This window comes from Bufo gargarizans, chromosome 2 (assembly GCF_014858855.1).
Source record: "Bufo gargarizans isolate SCDJY-AF-19 chromosome 2, ASM1485885v1, whole genome shotgun sequence".
NCBI classification, from domain to species: Eukaryota; Metazoa; Chordata; class Amphibia; order Anura; family Bufonidae; genus Bufo; species Bufo gargarizans.
In genome coordinates, this window is record NC_058081.1 from 571,140,226 (window position 1) to 571,154,951 (window position 14,726).

The 14,726-nt window shown below is 46.7% G+C and overlaps 1 protein-coding gene across 1 annotated transcript in view; it reads right to left on the minus strand.

The window, feature by feature from the left end:
* The window catches only part of JAM3 (junctional adhesion molecule 3), a 46,818-nt gene extending 39,500 nt beyond the window's left edge, over positions 1 to 7,318 (minus strand). Inside the window, exon 1 of the mRNA XM_044281725.1 lies at positions 7,128 to 7,318. Within this exon, the coding sequence (XP_044137660.1) occupies positions 7,128 to 7,218 (91 nt within the window). The 5' untranslated portion in view covers positions 7,219 to 7,318. The remainder of the gene's footprint in view (positions 1 to 7,127) is intronic.
* Positions 7,319 to 14,726: the final 7,408 nt, after the last annotated feature.

Genomic DNA, 14,726 nt, shown 5'->3' on the forward strand with positions numbered 1-14,726 from the left:
AAAGCTGCCAGGGAGGGGCTGGCCACAGAAAGGAGCGGAGCTTGGGTGCAACAAGAACAATGGTAACACCCTCATTGCACCAAAGGCCTATTAAGAAAAAGTATCATAACTCGGGAACGGAGCCTCACATCAACAAAATAAAAAGCGCATTTTAATCAGATGAACACCAGGGACGGACCGGGAACTTGAAGTGGTCCTGGACAAAAATCTAAGAGACCCCATGCTGTAGGCTGGTCCAAATTAACATACGGCGGGGCAACACAAGTAGGCTGGGTCAGCAATACTGTAATGCAGCACAAAATACCGCCGCAGCAGAACCAAATACCACAGTGCAGTATGAAATACCGCCATCCCGTTTTTGCGACCTTTTTAAAGGCCCGTGAGACAATATTTTGTCGCACAGGCGTTTTTATGCTGTCCTCGTCACAAGGGAGTGGCGGGGACAGGGCAGGGGCCTGGCTTGGGCCAGAACATTGGCCTGGGCAAATTTACTAACATTTATGCCTGGAAACTATTGTGTGGGCAAGAAGCTACTCCACTTATGACGCTGGGACGTATCCTCTGGGAGGGCAGGGGAGAAAATGCCGGTCTTTGTAAATGACCCCCAATTTATGTGGCAGGACCTCTGTACTTGCCGCATGGCCAGCAGCAGATTTCAGTCAGCTGCTGCACTTTTATTCCTGGGGATGTGTTAAATTAGTTAAATGGACAATGGGCAGCGTGCTGAGGACACACAAGGCTGCGCGCAGCTGTCTCCACGAGCCGGTGAAGTGACAGCTGCACCTCTCTGAAGTCTGAGCCTGCCCAACAGGTGCCAGTCAGCTGGAGCGACAAAGGCAGAGCCTGTGGAAGTCTATGGGGCAGCAGGGACGTACGGTATAATGCAAAGTCTGGTTTAGGGCACATTCACACGACAGTATATTTCTGTCTGCATCTGTTTTGCAATGTTACAGATCGGATGCGGACAGCACACCGTGTGCTGTCCGCATCCATATGTCCGTTCCGTGTCCCTGCAAAAAAATAAATAAAAGATAGAGCATGTCCTATTCTTGCTCCTATTTGCAGACAAGAATAGGCATTTCCATCATGGAGAAGGATGCTCTGTTCCGCAAAATGCAGAAGGCACACGGGCGGTATCCGTGTTTTGCGGATCCGCAAAAATGAATACGGTTGTGTGAATGAGCCCTTATTTGCAATTCTAAGCTCAAATTGATAGACTATGGCCAGGTTTACACATTGCTTCTATGTCGCATTCTAAAAAATGCATTGCAATTTTTTTTATATGCATGCATTTTTACCACAATTGCATTTTATTTTTAGTTTTTTTTACAGGAGAAACATGTTAAATTAATGTCTATGCAGTTTTTACAGTTGAAACACATTGGAGAAAATGTAGTAATCCTATAGATGAGGTAAAGTAGCGTGTTTAGTTCTTAACCCCCCCACCTACACCAGTTTTAGGTGTACAAAAGCCTAGGCGACAATATTTTGTTGCGCAGCCGGTTTATCTCCAACTTCATGCACACGGTCCGCATCTTTTGCATCCCCATTGAAGTGAATGGGTCCGCATCCGATCCCTGCGGACTAAAACAACCGTCGTGAGCATGAGCCCTAAGGGTTTTTTTCTTTCAAAGTCCGAAGTCCGTTCCGCTTTTTTTGCAGACCGTATGCGGAATCATTCCCTTCAATGGATCCGCAAAAAAAAAATGACTCCACATGTGAGAGGGATTTTGGCTGTAAGCAGACACCACAGTGTGTCCTTACCCTAAAAGCTGATTCACACCACTGTGATCGCGGCTCCCCTGACTGCGTCATTTATGATCAGTTCCTATCTGATCGGGGCTATTGTACTGTACTTAGATCATCACGTCAGTACAATACAACAGACCTGTGATCAGACAGGAACTGACTGTATTGGAAATCACTATGATGCAGTCAGGTGATGAGTAATAAATGTGATCCAGTGACTTTAATGTGAGTATTCACACATCAGTGGTTTTCCACGGTCAGTGGTGACACCACAGAAACATGCCCTATTTTTGTCCACGATTACGGATCCCTCACACACATCAGTGAAAACCACATACACAACACAGATGCCACCCGTGTCTGTTCCATGGTTTTTACGGATCATTGCTAGGACATGCTTTGGAAACTAGCAGTGTCCGTGGAATGTGGATAACACACGGACCAAGCACAGATCCTTCATGGACATCTTCACGGATGACTCTGACGTTCTTGTCATCATGGACGTGTGAATGAGGACTTACGCTGCAGATTTTTTTCCCCAGCGTATGAATGAGATTTTCTGGACTCTCCCATACTTTGCTGGTACTGTAATACACTTTTTTTCCATTTCTGCTAACAGCATGGTGTCGAGACGCTAGCCTGAAGTCACCTTCAAGGAAAAACACCCAATGTAACATAAAAACGATGCTTATTGCTCTGGCTTCAGACGGACATTCTTCTGTTTTCAGTGGAGATTTCCCCTTAATCTACCCAGGCCGACCGGATGTGTCAGGGGACATGTGAGTGACGGGTGATAAAGTCCTCACTGAGAGGATGAGACGCCTGCCTGTTACACGGGGACGTTGGCCCTGCCTCACAGGGACAGGGTGATGGTTTGGGTTAGAACTTCACTTTTCCACAAGTTTCTAAAAGCCGATGGTGCCCAGTCCAGAGGATGGGCTTGGGGCCCAGCATTGTCAGATCCCTCTGTTGTCCCAGGAAAGACAGTTTCTATTTCAATCCACAATTATTTCCCAGAGAGCGGCCCTCGGGGCCCAAAAGCACAACAACATCCTCTCAGCCAGTGAAAGACACAGCAATTAAAGACCACAACGATTGAGGAGGACGAAGGGCCTTTGTTTGTTAGGTGTAGATCATGACAGCTTCTCACTCTGCCAGCAAATTCCTGGCACTCGCCTGCCCGGGCATAATGTGAACTGGCAGCTTAGCCCTCGGCAGCACAATGCATGACCCAACTACACTGACACTATCCAGGTGCTGAGCCTAGAACACAGGGGGAACATTTACTGAAGACTGGCATTTCATACACCAGTCTTAAAGGGGTTCTCCAGGATCAAACTGGATACCCTGCAATAAAGAACGCATACCTACCTACCTGCCGGATCCCATGCCGGACGCAGCGGTGACATCAAGTTGACAACACATCACCCCTGCAGCCAATCACTGGCCTCAGCCGTGCCCCTGAAGAGGCCAGTGATTGGAACCACTGGAACAGGGTAAACATAGTCCGTCCGGGAGAATTTGAACAGCAGCGCGGCATTAGGGCAGGTAAGTACTTACCCGGTTTTTGATGCAGGTTGATCTGGTTCATCCTGAAACCAGACAACCCATTTAGGGCTGATGCACACGATGGTGGTTTTGGTCTGCATCCAATCTGCATTTTTTGCGGATGCGGACCCTTTTATTTCAATGGGGCTGCAAATAGGGCTGAAATGATTACTCTATTGAATCGAATAATTCGACACAAAAAAATCCTTGATGCCAATTTTTTGCATCGAGGACTTGTTTGTGTCATGTGACCACGGAGTGGGAGTGAAGCGCTTGCTATTACTCACCGCTCCGTGGTCACCCGTGGTGACCTGCAATGTCCTTTGACTGCTTGTGTACTCCAATCATAGCAGGGTCTCCCTCTCTCCTTCAAGTACAATGTTCAGTACCGGAGAGCAGGCAGTTACACGGACCACTAGGCTGTAGTCCGCACAGTGCAGGCAGTGCGCAGGACACCTCAGGCTCACAGCAAGGACCCGGCGCGGGAAATTGGAAACTGCATCTCAGAGCCAGTCTATCAGGCGGCCAGTGTTCCTCCTCCATTGCTGCCCGTACCCGAGCTGAAGAGCAGAAAACGTGCCCTGCCGCAGCCAGAAGAGTGCGGGGTCTCTTAAGGCTCTGTTCACACGTCTATAAGTGTTTTGCGGATCCGCAAAACACGTACACCAGATATGTGCACATGCCCTGCACTATAATAGAAAATGCCTATTCGTGTCCGCTATTGCGGACAAGAATAGGACATGTTCTATTTTTTTGCGGAAACGGAATTGCGGATCCGGAATTTCGGATGCGGACAGCACATAGTGTGCTGTCCGCATCCATTCCGGCCCCACTGAAATTGAATGGGTCCACACCCGTTCCGCAAAATTGCATAACAGATGCGGACCCATTTTGCGGACTGTGAATGGACCCTAAGAAGAAATGCCACCAGGTGACTAGCGGGTTTATATACGACAATGTGAACGGGATGTTGCTGTTCATGGCTGGTTAGGTCTGGTTGTAATGTACCAGCTGGGGCCACTAGGCTGGCATGCATGTGTAGGGAAGGAAGGTGGCACCATCCTGTGGAGGAGACTGGTGCTCAGGCTGAGGGTCATGGTGTCTGGACCTATGCGCTCTGCTTGCAAGTCACAGGCTGCAAGCTGGTCTTCTGGAGATGGCAAGCAATATGGCGACCTATGTGTATGACAAGTACAGCCTTGCATGTGGTACTCTTCACGCAGCATTTTCAATTGTAACTAAAATTCCCCACTGGGATAGATAGCGCTGTCCTTAGTGCCCTATTGTTTATGGTCAGTAGTTGTAGAGGTGCCCAGTATTATGTGTACCAGCTAGATGTGCCCTACCTGAGGGCAGCAGAATCTAGTGACCCTGCACCTCAACCCAAATCTCTGTTGGCAGCACATAAGGCCAGACAGGCGCCAGTGAACGTGTGTCCGTGACAGGTCCCGTGCTGACCTCAACTCCTCTCACAGGATCGCACAGTATTAGGGTACATTTACACCACCGGTTTATGGGTCCACTTATTGCGGAACACGTGCGGACCCATTCATTTTAATGGGGCTGCAAAAGATACGGACAGCACCTGCTGTGCTGTCCACATCTTTAGATCCTTTACACGACCCCAACAAAAATATAGAGAATGTCCTATTCTTGATCTCAATTGCGGACAAGAATAGGCATTTCTATCATGGGGCTGACTGTGTGCGTTCCGCAAAATGCAGAACTGACACGGCTGGTATCCCTGTTTGCAGAACTGTTTTGGTCTTGTGAATGTACCAGTATACTGAAGGCACTGGGGGGAAACTTATGCACTTGGGCTGATCGCACAGGGGGGAACGAAGGGTGTTGGGGACTGATGGCAGGAGGTCTGATGAGGTTTTATAAAGGAAAACAGTCTATTAATTCATTTTTTCTTATTAATTACTCGATTAATCGTAAAAAAAAACAATACGCGATTACTAAAATAATCGTTTACTGCAGCCCTCGCTGCAAAAGATGCATCCATTCCCTAGCCCCACAAAAACACACACATAAAAACTTCAGAAAAAAACCCACATCAAAACCACAATAAGTGCGGATTTATGTGCGTTTTATGGTGCAGATTTCAGGAAGTTTTTCTGCATACAAATATGAACCGTGTAAAGGTGCCCTTAAAGTTAAAGGGGTAATCCAGGAATAAATATTGATGACCCATCTTCTGGATAGGTTATCAATATCAGATCGGCGGGAGTGCGACATCCCCGCCAATCAGCTGTTAGAAGAGGCTGACGCTCTGTGAGTGCCGCGGCCTGTGACGTCACTGTACATTGGTCACATGGCCAAGTTGCAGCTCTGTCCCATTCAAGTCAATGGGGCTGTGCAGCAATACCAAGCACAGCCACTATACTATGTACGGCGCTGTGCTTGGAAAGCTCACTAGAGCGCCGGTAAGAGCCACGGCTCCCTGAAACAGCTGATTGGTGGAGGTGCCAGAACTCGGACCAATCCTGAGCTCTATATGGACTGTTCCATACATGTGTGCTATATAGGGGCTGGTCTATACATGATATGCACCCTACAGGGGCCGTTCTGTACATGATATGAGCTTTATGTGGACTGTTCTATACATGTGGGCTCTACAGGAACTGTTCTATGATGCACATTAGGGGTTGTTCTACACATGAGATCTCTATAGGGGCTGTTCTATACATGATATGCAGTCTATAGGGGCTGCTCTACATATAATGTGTACCCTATAGGTACTGTTATTTACATGATGTGCACTCTATAGAGGCTGTCCTATACATGATATGCTCTCTATAAAAGGGTTTTATATACACAATGTGCTCTCTATAGGGGGTGCTCTATAGGTGATCTGCTCTCTACAAGGGCTGATATATACACACACACACATACTCTCTATAGGGGCTGTTGCATACATATGTGCTCTCTGTAGCAGATGTTCTATATGATGTGCTCTCTACAGGAGCTGGTCTATACATATGTGCTCTCTATAGCAGATAATCTATACATATATGCTCTCCATATGGGATGTTTTAATTACTTTACGCACTTATATTTTTTATACATATGTGCTCTCTATAGGGACTGTTCTATACATGGGTGCTCTCTATAGGGACTGTTCTATACATGGGTGCTCTCTATAGGGACTGTTCTATACATGGGTGCTCTCTATAGGGACTATTCTATACATGGGTGCTCTCTATAGGGACTGTTCTATACATGGGTGCTCTCTATAGGGACTGTTCTATACATGGGTGCTCTCTATAGGGACTATTCTATACATGGGTGCTCTCTATAGGGACTGTTCTATACATGGGTGCTCTCTATAGGGACTGTTCTATACATGGGTGCTCTCTATAGGGGCTATTCTATACATGGGTGCTCTCTATAGGGGCTATTCTATACATGGGTGCTCTCTATAGGGGCTATTCTATACATGGGTGCTCTCTATAGGGGCTATTCTATACATGGGTGCTCTCTATAGGGACTGTTCTATACATGGGTGCTCTCTATAGGGACTGTTCTATACATGGGTGCTCTCTATAGGGACTATTCTATACATGGGTGTTCTCTATAGGGACTGTTCTATACATGTGTGCTCTCTATAGGGGCTGTTCTATACATGGGTGCTCTCTATAGGGACTGTTCTATACATGGGTGCTCTCTATAGGGACTGTTCTATACATGGGTGCTCTCTATAGGGGCTATTCTATATGATGTGTCCTCTGTAGAGGGATGTTACACAGGGTACGTGGTCTATGTATATACACAAACATACTCTACATTTTCAGCGCCGTACCAAGAAGCACGGCTTTGTCACTCACCCTGAAGGAGGAGGAGGACCACGACTCCCGGGACCGTCCCTTTCGGCGCCGCCATCTTGCTACCTCTGGAAAATATAATGATCGGAGACATCCCCAGGCACACAGCCCGTTCTTCGCCCTGCCCCTGATTGATCCGCTACTGTAACGGTCCTCGTGTAGCCACGCCCCAAGCGAATCTTCCCACGTAGCCGAGCTCTCCGCCTGCCGGTCATTTGTGTGTACTGCACCCGTCTGCTGCCGCCGCTGAGAGGCGGTTCCTGGGTCCTTCCATAAATGGCAAGGCTAAACAGAGCAAGGAGTTGGTGGGGGCATCTCTGGGCATGATATTAGGTGGTGTGCCCTGCCTTCTGCTAGATGGGGCTTAGAGGTTACATAAACATGTTTCTATGGAGCACTATGGTGGTGGAGGTGAGCAGGGCTGGTTTTAGATAGATGTGGCCCTGGCAAAATAAAAAATGGGGCCCCAAATTTTTTTAATAATTCACTAACAACACAGTTACGGTCTGTCGATTCCAGCCCTCCCTCACGCAGATCTGCACCCTCATGGCCCCAGAATACACCACATGCCCCCTCCCCTCACAGGAATGAGTTAATACACGTACCCCAGGACTCCGCTGCACACAGGGCCGGCTCCAGGTTCACGTGGCCCTTGGGCGATAAAGCCTCAGTGGGCCCCCTTGTGGCATTTTGTACAACAGACACGGCAATGAAGCTGCATGTGTTATAGATGTTGCCAAATACAATAGAACAATATGAACGCTGATAGCACTGTGCTACTGCCTGCCCCTGTGCCCCTAATGCCCAATAAATATCAATATAATTATATTTTAATTTGGAGCACAGCAGGACAGGCTGCAGCAGACTAGGGTTGTCACGATAACAAAATTTTGATTCGATATCTATACCATAAAAAAGTATTCCGATACTCGATACCATTCGATACCACCCAAAAAAAATAAAACACCAAAAAAGCTGCGTTTATGCCACATTTTATGGAACATTCAGCCCATAATCAAAACAGTCCAATTGTCATGGGTAAGGAAGGTAGAGAGGAAGTGCACCCCCTAAACTGCCACCCTCCACCCTGTCCCTGCCTACTTGCACCACCCACCCTAGGTGACGGGGCGCAACTGGGCGACGGTCCCTGACCTATGTAAGTGTAGAGCAGAGCGAACAGAGAAAGAGAGGAACAGACAGCCAAGGCAGAAGGCGGTACACAAGACTAAGGCAAACGGATAGACCGGGAGGTAGATAAAACAACAGTACCCAGTGATGGGAAAGGCAATGGCGGGTCAACTAGCCAAGGTCGGTCCGGGAGGTCTCGTCAATACAAGGGATGAGGCAGGAGACAAAATCCAAGGTCAAATCCGAGAGATAGCGTAGGTACCAAGAGAGCGGGCAAAGCGAGGTCAGGAAACAAACAAGGTCAATACCAGAGGTAAAGTAGGAAGCAATAATAATAAAGCAATAATAATAGTACACACAGCCCTAGAGACAAAAATCACAGGCAACCTGTAGCCAGCAGGCCGCCTGTATTTATAGTGGTGAGTGAGGGTCATGTGACGTGGCCAGTGTCAAATGACCGACAGACAGACAAGTCAAGGAACCGAGTGATCAGCTCGGCGCTCAAGGCAGACCTAGGAGCAGGGAGCCTCCCAGCTAGCAAAGCCACCCTGGGAACGAGGCCAAACACAGATCCTCGCTCCCTAAGCTAAGCAGCAGGTCTGCAGCCGATTGGAAACAGAGTGCGCCTTCGGCGCCCCGTTACAGTAGCAGTACCCCCCCTTTTACGAGGGGCCACTGGACCCAAGCATTGTGGACAAGGTTTCTCAGGGTGTTCCCGGTGAAACTTAGCAATTAACCTGGAAGCATGCCTCCTGGACACAGATACTCAGGACCTCTCCTCGGGTCCAAAACCTTTCCAGTGGACCAGGTATTGAAAGGAGTTTCTAACCTTTCTAATATCCATGATTCTAGAGATGACAAATTCTTCCTGACCTTCAACCTCCACAGGTGGGGGAGGTTTTTTAGAAGGAACCACTGGCGACACATATTTCTTGAGTAAAGACTTATGAAACACATCATGTATACGAAGGGAGTCAGGTAGTTTTACTCTAAAAGACACCAGGTTAATAACCTCGATAATATTATATGGTCCTATGAAATGCGGAGAGAATTTTCGAGAACAATGTTTCAAAGAAAGATTCTTAGTCGACAACCATACTTTATCGCTGAGTACGAAATTTACTCCCTTGGAACGTTTCTTATTGGCATGTCTACGCTGAAACTCCTGGGCCTTTTTCAGGTTCGCTTGAACCTGCACCCAGACTGTGCACAGTCTAGAGGTGAAAGCATCTGCCTGTGGTTTGAGTGAGAACGCGGAGGAATTAGAGCTAAAACGAGGATGAAAACCACTATTACAAAAAAAAAAAGGAGATACTCCCGTGGATGAATTAACCCGATTGTTGATGGCAAACTCTGCCAATGGGAGATTTCTCACCGATAAAAGCTGATTGTGCGATACATAACACCTCAGGAAAAGTTCCACTGCCTGATTTAACCGTTCCGTCTGCCCATTAGTCTCTGGATGGAAAGCAGACGAAAAGGATAAAGAGATGTTGCATCTTTGACAAAAAGCTCTCCAGAATCCGGAAACAAACTGAACGCCCCTATCAGAGACAATATTTTCAGGGACACCATGCAGGCGTACCACATGTTCAATAAACAAGGATTCTAAGGTTTTCGCATCCGGGAGCTTACTTAAAGGAACAAAATACACCATCTTGCTAAAACGGTCAACCACTACCCAAACCACTGACTTCCCCTCGGAGGGGGGCAAGTTAGAAATAAAATCCATGGAAATGTGTGACCATGGTTTGCAGGGAATGGGTAGTGGTTGTAGTTCACCAGCAGGATGTGTTCTCTGTGTCTTAGATCTGGAACATACCTCACAAGCCAAAACATAAGATCATACATCCTTAGACAAAGTAGGCCACCAGAAGGACCTCAGCAGCAATTCTTTAGTGGCAGCGATGCCTGGATGACCACACAGAACAGAGTCATGACACTCACCCATAAGACGAAAACGAAAATGCTCGGGAACGAACAACTTACCTGAAGGAGTTTGTGGAGGAGCAAGTTGCTGAGCTTGTTGAATTTCAGAGGAAAGATCCGAGGATATCGCTGCCACAAAGATGCTTGCCGGTAAGATGGGTAGAGGAGGAGTGTCAGGAGGTAGGATGGCATTAAAACTCCGGGACAAGGCATCTGCTTTAATATTAAAGTAACAGTAACAGAGAAGTTAAAACGAGTAAAAAATAGAGCCCCCCTAGCCTGCCTAGGATTAAGGCGTTTAGTCGCCTCAAGAAACACTAAATTCTTATGATCAGTGAGGACTGTAATACAGTGTTTAGCCCCTTCTAAAAAATGCCTCCATTCTTCAAATGCCCGTTTCCAATGTCGTAATTTCTCTCCGAAGGGGAGAACTTGCGAGAGAAGAAGGCACACGGTCTTAAATTTGTGAAGTTGGAAAACCCCTGGGAAAGAATGGCCCCCACACCATCCTCCAAGGCATCCACCTCCACCACAAAAGGTTCCTCAGGATTAGGCTGAACCAAGACTGAGGCCACTTGAAAACAATTTTTTTAATTCTCAAAGGCCTGACAGGCCTCCAATGACCAGTTGACAAGATCAGACCCTTTCTTAGTTAAATCAGTAAGGGGCTTAGCGATAACAGAAAAATTATTTATGAATTTACGATAAAAGTTGGCGAATCCTAAAAAGCACTGACATGCCTTTAAGGAGGATGGTCTTACCCAGTCTTGGATAGCCTGAACCTTATTGGGATCCATTTTAAATAAATGTTGAGTAAGAATGTACCCAAGATAGGGAATCTCTTGAACACCAAACACACATTTCTCCAATTTAACAGACAGATGATTCTCCCTGAAAATTCTAAGAACAGATCTGATGTGAGATACATGGGTATTCCAGTCAGGTGAAAAGACAAGAATATCATCAAGATAAACAATCATAACTTTGCCAATAAGTTCTCTAAAAATGTCGTTCATAAAGTTCTAAAACACAGCTGGGGAATTACATAGACCGAATGGCATAACAAGATACTCAAAGTGTCCCTCTGGGGTATTGAAGGCCATTTTCCATTCATCACCTTCCTTAATACGAATCAAGTTATAAGCCCCCCTCAAATCGGAGTTTAGAAAACAAAGAAGCACCCAAGATCTGGTTAAATAAATCCGGGATGGAATATTGATTCCTAATAGTAATTTTATTCAAGTTTCTATAATCAATGATCTGAGACCACCGTCCTTCTTCTTAACAAAAAAGAACCCAGCTCCCAAGGGCGAGGTGGAGGGCCTAATATGTCCCTTCTTAAGACTCTCCTGGATGTAGTCTCTCATGGCAGTGCATTCAGGACCAGAGAGATTGTAAATGCGTCCCTTAGGAAACTTGGACTCGGGAACTAACTCAATAACACAGTCATAAGGCCTATGGGGAGGGAGAGTGTCGGTCTCAGCAGTGGAAAAAACATCATGAAAATCAGTAATAAAGTAGGGAATGGCATCAAAAGAAACTCCAGCTTGAACTACAGTTAAGCAAGAACTACAGTTGGAACCCCATCTCTCTAACTCGCCCGAACTCCAGTTTATGACCGGATTATGTTGCTGAAACCAGGGCATGCCAAGAACTACTTGTACCGGAAGATTCTCTAAAATTAAAAAAATTAACATTTCTCAGAGTGGCAGACCCCTACAGACAGGGTAATCTCGGGAGTACAGAGTTTTATTGTGCCCCCCAGGAGGGGAGTAGAACCGATAGCAACCACCTGGACCGGGGTGGACAATTTTAGTATTGGGATCCCTACCCGTTCAACAAATTTGAGATCAACAAAACTAAATGCTGACCCAGAATCCACAAAAGCACTTCCTGACCCCTTTAGACCCCCAAGTAAATTGAGACAGGCAACAATAGTTTGCTTCTTACCACCTCTGGGAATACCTTGTCCTTGGATCCCTCTGACTTGGACGATCTTCCGGAAGGAGGAGCTTTGGGACTTGACGAACCCAGTGGTCGGAATCGCCACAATAAAAACAAGAGCCGCAACGACGGCGTAGTTCTCTTTGCGTCATCCCAAGCTGCATGGGCTCGTCCAACTGAGCCTCCATCTTGGGTTCGGTAGGAGAAGTCTCAGGTTTGAGAAGGGGATGAGGAGAAAACAAATGCTCCCACTCTCTCTCTAATCCATCTGTCTAATCTGATGGCTAAGGTCATGGTCTCCTCTAAAGAGTCAGGACTGGGGTAGCAGACCAGCATATCCTTCAACCTCTCTGTCAACCCTGCTCTAAATTGGCATTTGTAGATTTCTTGAAACGTTTCACTCGTTTTTAGCTTTCAGAAGAGCTGCAGATTTTATTTCTGACTACGACCTCACTCCTCGGGCCCTGACCCACAAAGGGTTGGGATAATCATCTCTTTGCTTCAAGGGAACCCCCAGGAGTGGGCCTTTTCTTTGCCGTCTGACTCCCCTTGTCTCAATTCTGTCGACCTCTTTTTCCAGGCACTTGGGGTCCTTTACGATGAGCCTGACCGGGAATCTGTGGCTGAATCTAATCTAAAGGCTCTTACCCAGGGAGAGCGGCCCGTGGAAGATTATTGCACCCAGTTCCGCAAGTGGTGTGTTCCCTCAGGCTAGAATGAACCTGCTCTCAAATGCCAATTTAGAGCAGGGTTGACAGAGAGGTTGAAGGATATGCTGGTCTGCTACCCCAGTCCTGACTCTTTAGAGGAGACCATGACCTTAGCCATCAGATTAGACAGATGGATTAGAGAGAGAGTGGGAGCATTTGTTTTCTCCTCATCCCCTTCTCAAACCTGAGACTTCTCCTACCGAACCCAAGATGGAGGCTCAGTTGGACGAGCCCATGCAGCTTGGGATGACGCAAAGAGAACTACGCCGTCGTTGCGGCTCTTGTTTTTATTGTGGCGATTCCGACCACTGGGTTCGTCAAGTCCCAAAGCTCCTCCTTCCGGAAGATCGTCCAAGTCAGAGGGATCCAAGGACAAGGTATTCCCAGAGGTGGTAAGAAGCAAACTATTGTTGCCTGTCTCAATTTACTTGGGGGTCTAAAGGGGTCAGGAAGTGCTTTTGTGGATTCTGGGTCAGCATTTAGTTTTGTTGATCTCAAATTTGTTGAACGGGTAGGGATCCCAATACTAAAATTGTCCACCCCGGTCCAGGTGGTTGCTATCGGTTCTACTCCCCTCCTGGGGGGCACAATAAAACTCTGTACTCCCGAGATTACCCTGTCTGTAGGGGTCTGCCACTCTGAGAAATGTTAATTTTTTTAATTTTAGAGAATCTTCCGGTACAAGTAGTTCTTGGCATGCCCTGGTTTCAGCAACATAATCCGGTCATAAACTGGAGTTCGGGCTAGTTAGAGAGATGGGGTTCCAACTGTAGTTCTTGCTTAACTGTAGTTCAAGCTGGAGTTTCTTTTGATGCCATTCCCTACTTTATTACTGATTTTCATGATGTTTTTTCCACTGCTGAGACCGACACTCTCCCTCCCATAGGCCTTATGACTGTGTTATTGAGTTAGTTCCCAAGTCCAAGTTTCCTAAGGGACGCATTTACAATCTCTCTGGTCCTGGAAAAAGTGCCTGGAAAAAGAGGTCGACAGAATTGAGACAAGGGGAGTCAGGCGGCAAAGAAAAGGCCCACTCCTGGGGGTTCCCTTGAAGCAAAGAGATGATTATCCCAACCCTTTGTGGGTCAGGGCCCGAGGAGTGAGGTCGTAGTCAGAAATAAAATCTGCAGCTCTTCTGAAAGCTAAAAACGAGTGAAACGTTTCAAGAAATCTACAGTAAGTCCAGTTACCTTGATTTATTCTTTACAGATATACCATGACCGGGATAAATGAGAACCTTCACAGACACCGAGTGATCAGCTCGACGCTAAAGGCAGACCTAGGAGCAGGGAGCCTCCCAGCTAACAAAGCCGCCCTGGGAACGAGGCCAAACACAGATCCTCACTTTCGAAGCTAAGCAGCAGGTCTGCGGCTGATGGGAGACCGAGTGTGCCTTCGGCGCCCCGTTACACCGATCCTTTTTTTGGGGGGGACAAGTTGACAAAAAAATAAAATTTAGAATCACAGTTTTTTTTTCTGTTACGGCTCTCACCGCATGGGAGATATTTTAGATATTTTAATAGTTTGGACTTTTCGGACATGGCGATATGTAATATGTTTATTTATTTATTGTTTATATATTTTATATATAAAATTGGCAAAGGAGGAGATTTATACTTAATATTTTGGTGTTTGTTTTTTTTTACTTTTTTTTTTTTTACTTTTTATTTAATAACTTCCCCCCCCCCCCTTAGGGGCTAGAACCTGGGATCTTTTCATCCCTTGTCCTGTTCACCCTAATAGAGCTCTATTACGGTGAATAGGACTCACACTCTCTCTGCTTCTCTGTGCATAGTACACACAGCAGCAGGGAGATTACCATGGCAGCCAGGGCTTCAGTAGTTGTCCTGGCTGCCATGGTAACCGATCGGAGCCCCGGGATTACACTGCT